The sequence below is a fragment of the Thunnus thynnus genome, chromosome 13, assembly GCF_963924715.1.
Source record: "Thunnus thynnus chromosome 13, fThuThy2.1, whole genome shotgun sequence".
Taxonomy (NCBI): Eukaryota; Metazoa; Chordata; class Actinopteri; order Scombriformes; family Scombridae; genus Thunnus; species Thunnus thynnus.
In genome coordinates this window covers 14387137-14405784 of record NC_089529.1, presented here as the reverse complement: position 1 = coordinate 14405784, position 18648 = coordinate 14387137, and the positions used below count along the sequence as shown (strand labels likewise).

Below are 18648 nucleotides of genomic sequence, written 5' to 3'. Positions count from 1 at the left end.
ATTGATTTTTATTTTTTTATTTTTTTTATTTTTTGGCCACACAAAGAACTCCACAGTAAGTTAAAGGTATTTGTGTGCGATGGGTGGAACAGAGATTTTTTTTTTTGAATAGCCACCCTGTGACCCTGAAAACAAGGTTGATGAGATTGATGCAATTGAACCAAAGTAAATTTGCTAGCTGTAACAATGAGCTCAAAGAGGCTATACAACTGTGTTAGAATTGAGTAATAATTTGTGGGTTTGTCACCATGAGCAATTATTTCAGTGCTAATGCTTAAAAAATATATATATATTAGCAGAGCTTTAAAGGACAGCTTTTTCAAAAGACAATTTTTTGTCTTAAAACAATAGTCCCAAATAAGTGCCCAAATTAACACTGAAATAGGTTTTTCTTGCCATAATCATTCTTCCTGTTCATACGGGCCATTAAAGAATCCCGTCATAACCCCCCATCGCTTACATTGTAAATTTACAATGTAAGCAATGGGGTCCAAAATCCACAAACCTCTGTCTGAGCAAAAATGTATTTAAAAGTTTATCTGAAGTTAATATGAAGCTTCAGTCATCCAAATTAGTCAAATCAAGTAGATATCTTTCAAAGTTACAGTCTTTTCAGTGCCAAAGTCCCTCTTTTTGTTACTATACTTCCACTGCAGCTCAACAGGGAAACACAAAGAGGAAAAGACTGTAAATGTGGCAGATATCCACTTGATATGACTAACTCATATAAGCTTCAGAAAAACTTTTAAATGCATTTTTTTGCATTTAAAAAATCACACACACACACACACATTTTTGCCCCCATCACTTACATTGAAAACACATTTAAAGGGGATCTTTTAATAGCCAGTATGATCAGGAGGAATGATTATAGTGAGGAAAACCTCATATGGGCACCTGATTGTTGTTTTAAGGCAGACTTGAAAAACTGTGAACTCATCCTTTAAAGCCCTTTGGTAGATATTCCCCACCTGACAGCATGACCTACCTTACTGAGAGGCAGTTGTACTCCACTGGCAGTTCCTCCTGAAGGAGCAGCTCAATCTATCAGAACACAGGCCCAGGTTTAATGATAATAAATTATGGCTACTAAGAAATTCCACATGCGGTATGATTGTCTCTAGAGAGTTGAGGCACATTCAGCCTTAATCAATGGATGACATTAAAGAGAGAGACAGCTGGTGGAGGGAAAGACATGGATAAGTACAAGTTGGAGTAAAGGGTCAAACACAGGATGGAGCAGCGTATAAGAATAAGCTAACAGTTGGAGCCTGAGGTTCTCGTCTGTTAGGTTAGTTCTTCTTCAATGCATTCAATTCCCAGGGGACTCGCATTCAAGTAAGAAGCCCCGAGACATCAGAGTAAAGATTCTATACTACAGCAAAAATTAAAAACTCCAGCACTTCGGGTTTCTTCAAGGCATTTTCACATTATACCAACAGTCTGGCTCATTACGTGCCAGAGCTCTGTGAAGATACTTTGTACTAATTAAACAAATATACAACCCAGCAAATGAGTGGAACCAATTTTTGCTGTCAGGGAGATCAGTATAAATGCATGAGACACTAAAAAGAGAAGCATGTTTCACCCACCGGATGGAGTAAATGACAGAAAGTGTACTAAATAGAGAGAATTAAGATAAACAAGAGAATTAAATGCCTTTCACATAGAGGAAATCTGACTTGAAGCTGTTGTTTTAGTGGCTTCTTAAACTCAAAGAAAAAAAAGACAATTTTAGATTTACCACAAATACACTCCTCTTCACCAATGGAGGAAAGTGGCTGGATGCCATTGCTATTGTTGTGCAGGGGAAAAAAAAAACATTTCTGCATACAAATTGCCATCACATTCAATTTTATTCACCCTCCATGCTTTGTTTGATAGAGATATTTTATTCTCATCCGGGGGATAATTGGGGATTATGGGCTCTAAACTGGCATTTTGATGGCTTTTAAAGAACACAGATTTTTTTCTGAGACAACCAATAGTGCATTTCTAAATTATTTTTTTTATGAGCGTTTCTTTTGTGAGAACATGAGAGTATGTAGTGAGAAAGGGAGGGAAATAGTTTGTTATGTAAACTATTTTAGCGGTCATTGTCTTGCTAGAGATTTTGCTACATTTTGTTTCAGTCTTTGGTAGAATACTGTGATGGTTGCTGTTATTTTGTCAGTTTTTGGTTGTATATTCAAATTTTGTTGATTTTCTGGTACTTTGTAGTTTTTGATTGTACAGAATATTGTAATTTTGTTTCTGTATATTGTCATTTTAGTATTGTTACTTTTGTCTACTCTGTCTGTACAACACCTATTAGCATCATAGCTTGTAATATACAGCTTATTAGCATTTTAAAGAGGACAGATGAGTCGATATGATTGGCCATAACTGATATCAGCCTCTAACAAACCCACTGATGATGTATGATAATGTATAATAATGTATTACCTCTAATTCCATCTTGTTTTCAAGTGGGCTGCAGGTGAGCTGCACGCTGTGCGCCGCCCACCAACAAAATATCAAATATTCACTGCCACATCTTGTGCGCACTCCATACTGCACACTTGAATACTATTTGCACTCTGTTTCTTGATTAACAAAAGTAGAAAATGTCAACCAAAAAATAACCAAATATTTTGGGTGCCATTGAATAACTAGAGGCTGAATAAATTCCATGGTTCAGTTGCTAAAGTGGTATTTTATAGTTCAGTTCATTACAGTTTATGGTCTTGCTTCTGGTTGTCATTTTTTAAAGTTGGGTGAGTGAATGAGTAATGAATACATTCTTACATTTCTGTTTTTGCTATCCCACCTCACAGCCTCCATGCACTATTCACAATCTTAAACCATTCATTCTGTGGCCCATTGTGTATAATCCTGACAAGTTATAAAACCCCTCTCACTTTGTCTCTCCCTCGCTCTCCAAAATGTCATACTTTCAGAGAGTTCAACGTTGTTCAGAGTCTGAAGTTTCTCAGTCATTGCTGCACTTGTTATTTGTACCCGTCTATTTATTCTTCAAAAGAAACATTTGAGGAAAGGTGAAGGAGGTGAAAACAATCATTGTAAATGTGTGATTTTCTGGTTTGGTCAATGCCTTCCCCCATAGGGCAGTGATGAAAGACCCCCAAATTTTGTGTCTTAAGGAAGCAGTTTGCCTTCAGTCACACATGGACCATCCGTGCCTTCTTTTTTTATCACTTGCAGGGCAGCATAGGGACAATGATGTTGGTCTGCTGTTCAACTGGTTTTTCTTTCAGTTTCTCCCTCACATTGGTCCAAGATACTAGTTCAACATGTACTGACTGCAGGACATTATTTTTTTCATGACATCATCAAATTTTGTGTTGCATTAGTGCTTAGAAGGCAACGCTCATAGCCTGACTCTACGGTCAGTCCAACACTTTGGTCCAGACTGAAATATCTCATACAATTACCGGATGGATTGCCATGAAAATTTGAGACATTTATGGTCTCCACAGGATGAAGCATGACGACTGACTTTTCATCTGGTGTCACCAGAATTTTAATTTGTTCGATACTTGCAAAACTAATGACATCCCCAACAGCCTCAGCTGCACTTTGTGTTAACTGTGTTAATGATCAAATGTTAGCATGTTAACAGGCTAAGCTAAGATAATGAAAATGGTCAGTTTTACCCTACCCATTAACATTGCCATTGTAAGCATGTTAGCATGCTGAGCATGTTAGCTTTTAACTCTAACAAGTCTGTTAGTCTTGTTTATTAACGAGCTATAAAATGACATGATAACAAAGTCTACCATTCCATTATCCAAGGCAAACCTAAAATTGGTAATGTCACAATGTGGGATGACCTGTCCCTTATTGCAGCCTCTAGGGTTGTAGTTGGTTGTGGTGTTAAAGAAAGTGTTCCCACTCCTCATGTTGTTCTTCAGTAAAAAATGCTTATAGGGACAAGATCAGACAAGGCAGAAGGTTGAAATGTGATTGGATTTCACCGTGCTGGGGTTTTCAGAAGTGGGGCTTTCAGCCTCGACGCCCACATGTTTACTGTTGTGAATAAGTCCAAAGGGGTTATCCACCCAGAGACCTTGTCCTAACCAGACTTTTACACAGATCTGTCACTGCTCAGCTTTGGCATGAAAAGTGAACATGGGCTCTTATAATACTACAGTGAGGATACTGTTGTCAGGTTTAGACATGAACCCTCTCTCTCAGCTATAAATTTCACACTTCCTCCTCGCAGAGATGTTTGAATATGCATGTCAGGTGACCAAATAGAAATCCTTTAAAGTTACATGAGACTATTCTCACAGTTTCAGATCCATGCATGTCCCATGACCAATACTATTATTGTGATGTTTAAAAACAGAAGTAAGGCATGGTCATTATCTTTTGTCAAAGGGATAGAATTTGGAAGTAGTGCAAGTTACAGCCTTTGTTATATTCAACAGCAGTACAATAAAATAGTCTCTCACTGGTTTGAAGTCAGACAATCTGCACAACATGCCCAGATTTTAATAATACATTGCTGAGATAACACTGTGCTCACAGCAAAACTGAGCAGTGAATGTGGCTAAATGAGCAGCAGAGAACGTGTGAATGTGTGTTAACACTGGTCCCACACCCCCCTGAGGTCAGCAAACACACAAGCATACACCTCACACATACACACACACACACGTAGATACAAATATCTACACACAGAGTTGACAATTAATGTCCTGGTGCAATATGCTGCAAAATGTTCAATTTGCTGCAGGTCACAGGGGTATCTAGGAGCCCAATATACTTTCAGAGCAGGCGTGACTTCAGTGTGGAACCATTAGTGGGTGCAGGAGGGGCATGGTGCACCAGCGGGTCACAGCACAGCACTTTCTTTCCCTCTCATCACACCAAATAAAGCAAAAAGACCAGTAATTCATTGTTTTAATTTTTATTTTGTTGGAATGAACAGTCCCTATTGAACTTTTCTGTCTGGGACATTGGGATTAAAAGCAGCCACATGCTTTACATTTTGTTCACTTCTTGGACCACTGAATGAAGCAATCAAAGTGATGATACATTTTGTCAGAAATCCTTGAGATTTCCATGTCTACCTTGGAAAGTGAGTCCTTATCAAACAAAGCAATGCAGGCAAGGTCCCCTTATACTTTGATAAAACACTGATAGAATACTGATAGAAATCTCCCACTGGATAGCAGTCACTCCACTAAACCCTAATTTGAGTTATAAAGGTCACACACAGAATATGACTGTAAAATCATCAATCATCTAAATGCGTTGCTGGGTGTACAGGGAGTATTCGTAATAAATGAAGGGAGAGCTCATAATATGGAAAGGAGAGATGAAAAGAGCGAAAGGCGGACAGGCTGTTGGGATGACAGCCTGTTGTGATATACTAATAACAGTTAATATAGCTCTCTGTCTGATTAGCTGATGAAATTAGATATTGAAAATTGCTGCCCTTACCTTTGAAAACAGTGTCACCCATTCATCAAACACCTATATCATCAGGTTTGTTCTTAAATCCCTAAAGAACATTTGTACACAAAAAAAGTGCCTAATTATCAGCATTTTCTCAGCCTGAGCTCGCTATTAGATATGCATAAAGTTGTGGCCTTTGGTTAGAAGATTCAAACAGATTTCACAGTTTATTCTTATGATCTGTACTAATTGGACATAGTTGTATGAAGCCATCTCCCGCAAAGTTGCAGACAAATGATTCAATTCTTTGAAGAATTCATTTATGTATTGGAAATCCAGTGTTGTGACCTAATGTGTTGAAAGAATAATATTGCTCATCTCTGATGAATAGGGTAAACAAATTATTGAATTATTGGAGTAATAACATCCTGCTTCTCAAAAACAAGCCCGTTTTTTTCTGCAATATTTGATTTTATCTTTTTATCCCAGTGCAAGTTTGAAAAGCTTTTATAGTTAAGTTCAGCTCTGAGACTTTAACCACTAATAAATATAGAGGACAAAACAGACAAGTAATACTAAGCAATCAATTTATCTCATTTTCAGTAGTAGAGATTGTACTAAATCAAACATATGAAGTTTAAAGGGTTTATTACAAAATTACAGTTCACATATTTCCATAAATAACTTAATCTAATCTCCAGTGACTTGTAATTGTTAAAACTGTGCATATCTGTAATTAGTTTAAATAACTAACAGTTTAATTAAAAAGAACTAATTAATCTTTCAATCATGTTGGTGTCTGTGTGCTCCCTTGGTATCTTTCTTCTATTGTCATAATCTGAGCTCAAATTAGTCAAATTTCTGCATCTTGTTAGTTAGTCCTGAACAAAAGGATAAATGATGGTAAGCACTGCAAAGATTTATGCTTCTTGTAAATATCTGCTTTGCACCAGAGGTTTCACCACAAAGGTACAGCACTATGTCTATGACTCACTCTGTCTCTCTGTGTGGCTTCCTGTTGTCTGTCTCTCAGTCTTCTACCCTCTCTCCACTCTTTAACCTCAGTCGACAGTTTACTGTTTCTCTCTTTGCCGAATCCCTGGATGGATTCAGCTTGATTGATTGTAATGAGTTCGGGGAGCTCAAACATGGCTGGAGGTGCACTGGGGACGGCCTTCTCTTTCCTGCTCCTCGCCTCTATTATACAAGGTAATCCTGGACCACATGTGCTGTTGCTCATATAATATACAAAGAAAGAGGGGATATTTATGTGGGTTTGAAATCTGTATTGGCTTCTGGTGTGACAAGCTGCATCGGTATAATACTATGATTGTATCTGCCTGCATCCCAGTGGACTTGAGTCTGTAATAGCAACTTCAAAGTGCAAGTGATTTTGTCTCCTCACTTTCCTTGCCTCCAACGCTATCTGATGTGCTTGACAGGGCACCAGGATGTTGAGCTGTTCCATGATGAAACGGTGGAAGCGGTAGTGGGCCAGAACATTAGCCTACACTGTATTGTAAAAAACATCACCAATCTCCAGATTGTCAATACTGAATGGAGTAAGAGAGGAAATGAAACGGAAAAGCTGGCTCTGTACACACCAGGTTTTGGAGTCAATCAATTTAGGCCTGATGTTAACATCCAGATTGTGAACAATGATGCAAACAAACTCATGGGCTCCTATCTACAGCTTCATAGCTTGGAGAGTTGGAACAGTGGCATCTATATTTGTGATGTTACAACTTTTCCTTTTGGCTCCACCAGGGTTGAAACAGAGCTAAAGATCAAAGGTAAGGCAGACATGCACACACTACTGTATATGCTTCAACCAAGACTCTGGATTCCTCACAGGATTTAATATCTGGGTAGAGATGTAACTTTCTGTTTAGAACATACAGGATGACAACAACTTCTATCTTATTGTCCACTGCATGTTTTTAATGTTACTCCTGATTGCATCACAGCGCTCCTTCTCCACCAGTCTCAGCAGTTATTTACCTCTGAGCAAATGTATGTAATAATTGCAAAATCACATCCAAGAGCTGTGTTTGACATGAGATGTGTATTTTCATTCCTTTATTTGGCCCATCTGAAAATAAAGTAGTCAGTATTCTTATGCTAATATCATCCGCTGCTCTGTAGTCATTGATTCTTTTCATTTTACAGCAAATGTTTTACATAAGCATTCTTGTGTTGTCAGTTCAAGTTAATCTCACTTTTTCTCTCTAATAGATGTTTTCAGAGTAACGTGTGATGTGAATAGCACTGTTGAAGTCCAGTCTGGAGAAAATGTGACCATTCAATGCACAGCGCTCCGTGATGTACAGTACAGGTGGACCAAGGTACGGAAAACAGGAAACATGCCATTTCTTCATTCCTCTGTATTTCAGTTCATTCACTGAATGTCAGGATTATTTAGTTACTTCAAAACCTACATTACAAAAACACCTTGATATGAAAAGGTATGTATGTGCTACATAATCTCGTTTTACTCTAGAACGAGGAGCTGGTGTCGCAGAATGAATCTTTGCAGCTCTGGTGGGTGACAGATGCTCACGCAGGGGTTTACACACTGACTGCCAGCAGAGGAAACGAAACTCTGCATTTAGAGTTTATCATCACAATCCAAGCAACAACCACAAGCTCAAAGAGAGGTGAGCCTCTCCATTTCTTTCCTGCTATTTCTCTTTGTGTAGTACTTAATTTCAGCATTTCCTCATGACTTAATAAACTGCACTGACCAGAGAGCTGATACTTGACTTTTGTTATTATACTGTTGCATTAAAAATGTTAATTAGCTGGAAGGAAAGAGACAGATTCAAAGGATTCTGAAGCTGTCAGCCATGTTACAAGAAAGTACCAATGTGAATAAATTAGGAGCTACAAAACTTGAAAAAATTCTCTCAATTATTTGCTGCAAATCATTTGCTCCATGAGATTAAGGTGAATGCTGAATCAAGTAGAACTAAAGCAGTTTTTTCACAGGTTTTAAAATTGTAAAACAACCAAACTACATGTCGTCTGCCCCACTGGTTCTATAGTAGCTTATAGTGCTGTGAGTGGGTTGTGCTTAAGTAGGAAAATAATCCCCGGCTGTCTGCTTCCCCATGCATGGCCTACATGTTTTTCATGAGAATCTGAATAAGTACTCGCATGAAAAAGAAAGCAAAGAAAAAAAGTACAAGCCACACAGACGTCAGAAGTCACTTCCTGCTCTTCATCTCTATGTACTTTCAAACCACAGGAAGACACACACACACACACTGAGCAGAGCTTCAACAGCATCTCTGAATCATGTCATGGGGTGAGAGCACAATCTGTTGGACAGATAAGAGTAGTACAGCCCGAATGTCGGTTTGAAAAATGATATGGGCTACTTGAAACAGACACAGCGCTGCATTAGATCACATCCTATCGTGGCGTTGGATTGCATTTAATATGCTTGTAAATGAGCAAAAGTTTGCAGAATTTCAATCTCCCAGTTGTGTCTCAAAGGGGATGCAAGCTAACATGGATCATATCCCTGAATATAAGAACAGTAGAGAAAACAATCGATGCATAACAGATTAATTATACTCATTAATTAAGAATACACATTCGCCATACCATTGAATTTGAAATTCATGCCTACAGATTTGCCTTGGATCAGCACTCTATGCCCATGGATTCACTGCACAGGTTCTTGAATGAGCTCTTTGTCTTATTTTACTAATTCATTATTCACAGGGTGCTAATAAATGCCTGCTTGTTGCATGTTTTAATGATGTATCACTGTGTAATGGATATTTTAAAGTTTTGTGCATTACTTTCAGCTTTTCAGTGTGAAGCTCATTAAAGGAACAGCTTGACGTTTGTTGGAAAACACTTATTCGCTTCCTTCTCAAGAGTTAGTTGAGAAGATCGATACCACTCTCACATCTGGTATGGTAAATATGTAGCTAGAGCCAGAAGCCTGTTAGCTTAATCTAGCATAAAGCTGTTTACCCCTATTTCCAGTCTTTATGTTAAGCTAAGCTAAGCTAACCGGCTGCAGGCTCCAGCTACTTTTCGTACATGTGGCATCAATTTATTCATCATTTAACTCCTGGCAACAAAGCGATTAAGTGTATTTCCCAAAATGTCGAACTATGCCTTTAACTGGGATGCCGCTAACATGAACAAACAGATTTCTATTTCATATTGGCTACAGTTTGTTTTTTCATGTCATTTATGACATGGCAATGGAGAAATGGCAATGTCAATAATTTATGTTTCTGATAATGCACTGACAACATTGAAAAAGCACAGTTCATTGCTGACAGCATGTTTAGTATAGTCCCCCCTGTTTTGCTTCTTTCAGATCTTGTGACAGTGTCACCACAGTTTAATGTATCTGAAAGTTTGAACAAATCAGCAGACAGCGGCCTTACCACATCACAGAGTGCTGAGATTTCAACCACTTGGACCATGGGTGCAGGTACTGGTGTAACAGATAATAATCCCGAACCCAGCAATGTTACTATCACAGCGAATGTCACATCATCCTCTGCTACACAAACTGACCCCTATAACTTCTACAACTCGACAACGAGGAATGACATAAGGACAGAGGAGTCCAGCACCGCGGGAAACAGTACAGCAAACTCTACATCATCTGGTGCAACCTCAACTCTGAGCGCTGGAAAAACAACAGACGCCATTGGGGATAATGGTAATAATTACTTAATATTTCAAAATTAATTGATGCTGGAAAAATCGTGATTCTCTTCCTTTCTCCCTCACTAATGCAACATTCCTAGGATAGGATCTGTGACCATAATCTGCCATGAGACTCAAAAACAAAGGTGGAAGTTTTATATTCTGTCTGTCTGAATCTACATCTCTTAGTTTGCCTGAAATTGGCTTTTCATTGATGCTCTCATATATTGTTTGAGGGATCATATCATTTGCTCTGGGGACTGCCAACAGTGCGGGTTGCTTTGTGACGGCAAGGGGAGCCATGGTGCCGGAAAGTAAAAACTGTTTGAAAGCATCAAACAACTAAGTAACAGCATGGCTTAATTCTCAACAGACAAGACCCCTTAAAAACCACAGGTGAACATAAGCCACAGATTCTTCATCATCTGCCTCTTCATCAAATGCGGTGGCTTTATCTCAGCCTCAGGCTAAATAGGTAAAGGTAGAAAACTAATTAAAATAAGCATCAACTCCTGGAGTTGGAGCATGACCAGCTGTAGGGGAAGATTGCAATGGACACTTTGCTGCCGAAAGGCAAAAAGTTTCACATTGTAGCTTAACATTTATTATCAATATTTGTTGCAGACTGAACAAACTGATGTGCTAGTGTCCTAGAAACAGATCTCTTGCTGCTGTCCTCCAAAATTACACTTTTTCCCTTCTCTGAATTTACTCCTTAGATACTGCACGAAGTCATCTGGTCTGTGTGTTCATCATCGTTCCAGTTCTGGTATTGATCGCTGTGGCTGGCATTCACTGGAGGAGACAAATTATAAAGCAGAGGTGAAACTCTCGCCATATACTATATATCCATTTTACACTTGCTTGCACTTGTTCAGGATCACCCAGTGCATGTCTGTCCTAGCATGACCCTGAACAACAGGGAAAATATTGATATTTCTTTTATTTTACTACAATATCTGCATATTTCCTGGATACAGCTAACTCTCTAGCAATGCCACTAGTCTATACTATACTCTCTTTCTGTAGGATGGATGAACCGCCTTCATTTAAACCTCCTCCTCCGCCAGTCAAGTATACAGCTGCAAAACAACGGGACAATTACCCCATCTCAAGGTGTAACTCAGGAACAGAACATGAAATGAAGCATCAGTTAAATGATGTATAATGTAAGCTGTGTCCTGTCTTGGTTACATGCACATGCATCTACTTTCAGTTGTGGTCGTTTTCAAACTGTGGTGACAGCATTCTCAAGCAATTCTGCAAATGCAGGCTGTGTGTTTATCTGGCTTGGGTTGGGTAGATTCTTTGCTATTGTGTATAAAATTTTTCAGGGTTTGGTTTTACTCTTACAGAAGCTAAGTATTTTGAGATGTTTTTGTTTTTGTTTTTTTGGTTTTTCTAGGGATTTCTTGTATATTGAATGTATGACAATTCACCACAAAGTTTCTAATATTTGAAAATAAAAACTGGTTTAATTTGCCTCTGATTTTTTTTTACTATTATATTGTAGGTACTTTCTCTTTATGCTATTTTCACAATATTATATATCCAGATTTTCTTTTTTAATGCAGTCATTTGCATTTTAAATCATAGCTATTGTATCTCATGCAGCAGTCAACAGGCACTTTTTTTTTTGTATAGAGACAAAACTTAACGTCAGCTGTTAACGCATCTGTGAAGTTGTAATTCTGGCTTTTATCTGTAGAATCTGTGATTTAGGACTTCCTGTCTGAAATGAAAGCCCAATGGCTTCCTCTAATCTAGCTGTTAAATGCCGATGTCGCAAGCTCTCAAAGACCACTGGTGTCCACAGGTACCACAGAGTGACACTTGAGTGTACAAAGTGGGCCTTAAACCACAAACCACAAGGGCTTAATGGCTAAAAAAAAAAAGAAAACATAACAACCACTGGATGCCATCTTACACACGCAAAGGAAATGGATGTTTTTGAAATGTTAATGTCAATACAGCTTTTCATACTTTTAAGTATTCACTGGTTCTATTTTTTTATTCCTCTGTGGTGATAATTTGAGGCCAGATTAAGTGGACTCTGCTTTTCCGCTAACATGCTCTATGTATACACACACACACACACACTTCTGCGTATTGCTGTTTTGAGAAGCCTGTCACGACTGCCTTTTTTTTTCTTCTGATTTTCCGACCACAGTAGCAAAACCACAATGTATTGTGTGTATGCAATGAATAAATTCTTGTTTATATAAAGCTCTGAAGCCACATGTACAAAGATAATACATATAATATATACTGTACAGGCCTAGTGTACTGTACACAAACTAAGTATACGTGTTTGTGTGAGTGTTATTCACAACACTGTGGGAATTGACTTCTGCCATCTGGGGACTGAAAAGGCGGGTCCTACAAGTTGAACTATTTATTTTAGGGTTAAGCCTTTTTTAGGATCAGAGTCAGGTTTATTAAATTGAAAATAGGATTAGGGGTTAACTGAATTGAATTGAACTGAATTTACAAAATATCTTTTGCTGGTGAATAAACTTAATGAAACTTTTCTGGCCTTTAAGGATGGAATGTTTTTTTCTGTGCTCACATTTTTAAACTTACTTATTTTTGGATTAATAGAAAATTGTATTCATCGAAAATTGCTGCTGTTTGTTGTCACCTTAGTAATATGGTGACCTATTTGGAATTGCATTGTATCTCGCAATATTCAGACTGCACCTTAGAATGAGGTTACATAGTTTCCTGTTTGTAACTGTAGAGCAGCCAGTTTTCAAAGCACTGTGATAAGAGAGAGGTAACTAAGGCAAGGTAAAAATAGACTACAGTGTAGCACACCTCTCTGACTAAAGACGGTGATGCCCTGTAGCCTGACAGCAATCGTGTCAGACAGACAACCCATTTTGTTGTAAGTCGGCTGGATTATGAGCGACAAAGGTAAGATCAGAATAACTTTTGGAACTTCTAAACTTATATTTAGATTTACAAATTTGAATATAATATTGCTACATAGTAGATATCATTGTAAATACTGTATGTTTCCCAAAGGATCATTTTGCAAAATGTTGATTTTACCACAAAAACAGAAATCAGCAGAAAATCAAAAGCACATGTCACAGAATGGCAGAACAAAAGGTGAATGTAAAAATCGGAGGATTACAACAAACAAAACAATGAGTTAATAATCCTAACTTGTTTGAATGTGATGGTATCTTGCTCCGTTTAGGATCCACACACGTTGGTGTCACAGTACAAAAGTTAATTATACCATGTGCAGCACACTTAACCTCAGAAACACTTGTAAAACCTTTTAATCTAATAATTTATCTTGCAAACTGTGGTTACAGTAGGATGAATGAATATCCTGTGAAATTTGTCAGTATTGTGCAGTTGATATTGGTACAATATTTACTTCCGTTGAAGAAAATAATAGTTCTTTGGAGGCAACATTGTGACTTCTAGATCATTATTTGAGAAACCGTCCTTACATGTTCCATGTGTAGTAACACATGGTAGATACATGTACAGATAGATACAGGTAGATACAAAGGTATATGTTTTTACAGTATACACAAATAGTTTTATAATGGCTTTAATATTCTTCAATGTCTGCAACTTTCTCTGTTTTTCTTCCAATTGGAATTCCAATTGTTCAGTATTGTTTAAGCATTTGATTGCACGTTTGTCACCAGTGCAAAGTGATGACGCATTTTGAAAATGTTTCATCTTTTCTGTGTGTTTTTGAGAAGTACATGGGGAAATTCCAAGCGATATTAGTGATAGCTGATAAAAATGTAAGTCTGTAATTCCACACTGGCTTAGGAAACTTTACATTTTTTGATTCCCACAGACAGAAATTTAACAGTTTGAGGCGTTAATAATCGGCCTGTGTTCATCTTTTAGATTGTCACACTGAATTGGTTGGTCTGGTGGTGTTATCTCTGGCCTTGTTGATCTCTTTGTGTCTCAATGTCATCTTCTATATCAGACGGACAGCCTCTTTGTGCAGAGGTATGGATATTTTAATTGTTCTTGTCTTATTGGCATGTTGTTTTGCTTTTTTTAAAATGTGGTTACGTTGATTTGAAACCTTTTACCAGTACAGGGCATTTTATAAATTGCTAAATATTTTGTTTATACAAACACAGATGGCTGCTGGCACCCACACATTAATGACGGAGAAAGGTATGCTTTTTATTTATTTATTTCTGATGAGGCTCTCTGCATGTTAACACGTTATATAGTCCAGTACTTGTAAATGTGTATTAAGTATTCCAATATTCCTATTTCTTTCTTATCTACAAATGAAATCTTGTTGTGGAAATAAACCTCCATATCTTGTTGAAGCCCGTCACAGAATGAAGGGCATTATTTTCATGACCTCAATCATCACGAGCAGCAGGAAAATCCCAACGATCATCATGAGCAACAGGAAAATCCAATCTATGGCAACATCAACACAGATAGAAGAGGTGAGCGCAGGCCTGCATTCTGTCGCCTTTTTAGAAAAATAAGAGGAAATCACTGAATTTTCTTAGAATGCAGTGAATCAATCAGTCTGTCACAAAAGGTATAATTTTGTATAAGCCTTGTTTTATCTATCAAATTCGATTTTCTTCATAAGTATAACATGATTGTTTTCTTTTTCTGTATACAGTAGATTACTGAAAATATAACGTGGCCAAGTGTGTTTTAACAAAAACTGAAAGTATATTTGGATCATTGCCCATTCCACTTTAAATAACTACATTTACAGTATAGATTTCATTTTCATCCATTGTGATATAACTCTCAGTTCTTTTAAATCACAGCTGAAGACTTTTCTGTTTGCCTTTTATTAAACCAAATTTGAGGGTTAAGATTTTACACTGCACTGTAACTTTTATTCTCCTGTTTTATCTGTCTTATTCCTTTTTTATCTTCTTTTTATTTCCAAATTTAACACTTTTAAATTGTATTTAAATGTCTTTTTACTTGTGCTGCTTTTATATTCTGTCTTGATGCCTTTTATGCTCTACGTAAAGCATTTTGAATTGCCTTGTTGTTGAAATGTGCTATACATATAAACTTGCCTTGCCTTGCCTATAAATTGCTTTAGATTTGTCTGTAGTAATTCAGTCTATAGATTCTTTTAAAAATCTGAATTCTTCTCCTTGTTTGTACAGTGTTAGTTTAATGTTAAACAAATGAACAATTCTTGTGTTTCACTTCAGATTCAGGTCCTGTAGAGGTTTGCTATGAGATGATGACCATGAAACACACAAGAGATCATATGAAGGTAACTGCTGTCACTGCATGTTCAGACTAGCAGGTATCACCGGTACAATATATCTCTGCGAGTTCATTAATGTAGTTTGTTGTGTAGAAAAGAACAACATTATTGCACACACAAAAAAAAAAAACAAACAAACTTCATCATCATTTTTCTGTTCACTGCGGCGCAAGATTAATTTTGTGCCTGTTTGACGGTGCTCATTAATTTCCCTGATTATGCCTGTTTGCACATGTTTTTTTTTTTTCTTGAATGCATGCTAGAATGAATAAATTGTTAAACCTCTCTAGTACGTAAGATAAAATGTAGTGACTGTAAGATGCACTAGGTAACAAGCAAAAAAACTGACTTGTTTACAAAATGTAATCATGTTCTAAACCAGTTGCCTGAGTGTATTTTGGTAAATGCTTTTATTTTAGTATATTTGCTGTTATATTCACACTGATACTAAATATATGATGTAAAAATATCCATGCAGATCACTTTAAACCATGCTGACAAATTTGCTTTCAAAACGGAAAGCATCTGATACCAGAGACACATTGTGGTCAATGAAACTGTGACAATACAATTAAGCACAAAATGTTCTAAAAATAGACTTCTTGAAATGCATGAGAACCTGCAGCCATAACTCTTATCTCAGACAGAGGATGTGTCCTTTTAACTGCAGCATTTTTGCTTACAAATACAAAAACCATATTTTAACAACCCACTTTGTTTCCATTGTCTGATACCAGCCACCACAGTCTGACCTGAATTATGCCTCGCTGGATCTGAAGCTGGCCAAGAAACGCAAGAAGAAGTATCGCTATCAGCAGGGCCAGAACCAGGGACGAAACAAACTTCAAGATCAGCCGCCAGGCCACCTCACACACCCCGTCAACGCTTTCTCGGAGGTGGAAGCAGACATGGATGCTCACCTTCCTCCCAGAGACACCAGCACAATGGTTTCGCACAGTAGCATCTACCTGAACAGTCAACAGATAGCCCAAGAGACAGAGGATATGGAAAGAGAAAGGAGTATAAATATAGAAAAGGAGAGTATGGGTTGGGAGGGAATGAGAAGGCGGGAAGATGGGGGAAGTAGAAAATGGATAGGAGAAGAAGAGAGTGAGGAAAGACAAAATAATGGGAGTGTATGCACACAGCTTCCAGAGATAGAAGCTATTCAGAGTGACGCAAATCACTTCATCAGCAATTTTAGCCCTGATAGTGACCAACAAGATTAGGCAGACATCATGTCACGACTCTTTTCTCGTTTCAAACTAGGCCACCTGAAAAAGTCAATAAAAACTACTGTCCATTACTGTGTCTGCAAGAATGAAAACTACATCATCTTCAACATTCAATGAGCTTTGCACAGTTGAGCAATTTCCTGATGCAAAGAACCTATCTCTTGAACTCTCCACATTGAGCAACTGAGGGAAAAAGTGTACCTTTCTATGCAGAGGATGTAATAAAAAAAGGAAACTGTGTGTGACATTTAGAGGTCAAGGGCCACATGGAAATTTTAAAATTTGTTGCGAAAGACAAGGAAAACATCAGCTCATCAGAGGATTATTCATTGTTTTGATGTCTTGTCTCACAGAAGGGTGTGAGGGGAAAAATCTTTTACATTTGTTTTCCATGCTGTAGACCAGACCTCAAGAGGCAACACTTTCTAGGGCAAATGTGCTTTCCTTCACAAGTGAATCTGTTTTTCGGTCGTGTTATGACTGGAGATAAAACGAATGTGAAGATAAAATTAAAAGGCAAGGCACTAGAGAGAGGAAAGCTATAAGTACGATATACTGTGAGTAATGCAATTTTATTTTCCCTGTGGGCATATTGTTATGTAAATGTAACCCACGGAGGATTTTCCACGTCAACATTGTGATAATGGTCATTACCCTTATAATCTATTGCACTTATGAGCTAATGTGCCATCTGCTTAAATGATTATTTCTCTCTCTGTAATCCCCACTTGGAAAGGATAATTTCCTGCCCTACTATCTGCTGAAGGAACTGAGCTCTGAAGTTAACACAGCAGTGAGAAGCCTGCAGCACACTTACTGTTTGTTGACAGCTTATCAATACGTGACCATGGCCTACTTCCCCTCTGTGGATACATTTTTGGCCTCAGGCTTTTTGAATCTGTTGCGGCCATGCAGGGAAGCCAAAACGAAAATAAACAAACAAATAAACAAGCACATAATTTGATGTCGCAATAACTTGCATGTGAATGAACTGAAATTACAAAGCAGATCAAACAGGGTACAATTAATAACTGTCAAATACTGGTATGAGAAAACCTGAAAATGTGTTTCTTATAATAGTGCTTTCATACAGACCTGCACCTCAGCTTTGTCACATTTAAGTTGTAATTAGAAGCATTTTAAGATGATTAGATTAATATCAGCCATGCACTAAAATATATAGGTGCTATGAATGATTGCCAAGAATCCTTACAGAAAATCTCTACAAAGTCTCTACATTACATTTTACACTGTATGCACTCTGCTGGACTGCTCAGGAAATTCCCTTGATTGCATTGGGTGACGTAATAAAAAGGGCACTCTTCTTCCTGTTCAAACAGAGCTAAAGCTTTTAGCTGATGAAAGACAAAGGAGAAATTTTTTTTTAAGCATTTTTATGGTCTTTGGTACAGTAAACAAAAAAAACAAAACAATCTAAGGCACACTAAATGTTACCATGGTATCATGTTTAAATTGACTTGAATTGACTGAAGAATATTTTAAGGTCCTGAACTGCAGTAGACCATCAAGAGCTCAGGCTGCAACATTATGCCTTTTATATTGTGGCAATGAAATGCTTGTTGACATAAAAGTTTTGATAAATGAATATTTTTATCTTTATTTTAATAGATTTTTCTGAAAATGATGTATTAAAAAAACTGCGTGATTTTTTATCAAATGTCTATGTGAAATGATTTTAATAGCTACACAAAACCAAATTTTGGCTGCATTTCTTTTCCCCTGAGACTGCTGTGGACCCAATACGGAAGACTTTGTTTAAAGGTGTACTCCAGCAATTTAGTATGGAACTCCCATAATGTTAGTGGACATGTGACAGACATATTAAATATTATTAGTATTATGAAAATAAGATGATGAATAAAATGAAGTACTGGCTTCTTGTTTGGCTGAAAGGAAGAGTTTGGGGAACAGGTTAAACAGGCATTTTTTTAGTGTGCAGAAGACATTCTTCTTCTTCTTCGTCTTCTTCTTCTTATTATTATTACTATTACTAATACTATCATAGATAAAATATTATCACAGGAAAAAGATATATAAAAGATATAGCATCGATGA

At 37.4% G+C, this 18648-nt stretch overlaps 2 protein-coding genes across 2 annotated transcripts; both read left to right on the top strand.

The window, feature by feature from the left end:
* The first annotated feature begins 6434 nt into the window (after nt 1–6434).
* Nucleotides 6435–11568, top strand: si:ch1073-15f19.2 (T-cell surface protein tactile). Its single transcript, XM_067608169.1, has 7 exons — nt 6435–6615; nt 6849–7199; nt 7642–7751; nt 7907–8063; nt 9749–10099; nt 10806–10908; nt 11116–11568. Exons 1-7 carry the CDS (start codon nt 6534–6536, stop codon nt 11252–11254), a joined length of 1293 nt encoding a protein of 430 aa, XP_067464270.1. The 5' UTR covers nt 6435–6533; the 3' UTR covers nt 11255–11568.
* A 1288-nt stretch (nt 11569–12856) lies between these two features.
* LOC137195643 (uncharacterized) lies at nt 12857–17579 on the top strand. Its single transcript, XM_067608170.1, has 6 exons — nt 12857–13002; nt 13969–14076; nt 14214–14250; nt 14413–14537; nt 15279–15343; nt 16075–17579. The coding sequence occupies exons 1-6, from the start codon at nt 12990–12992 to the stop codon at nt 16564–16566; spliced, it is 840 nt and encodes a 279-aa protein (XP_067464271.1). The 5' UTR covers nt 12857–12989; the 3' UTR covers nt 16567–17579.
* Nucleotides 17580–18648: the final 1069 nt, after the last annotated feature.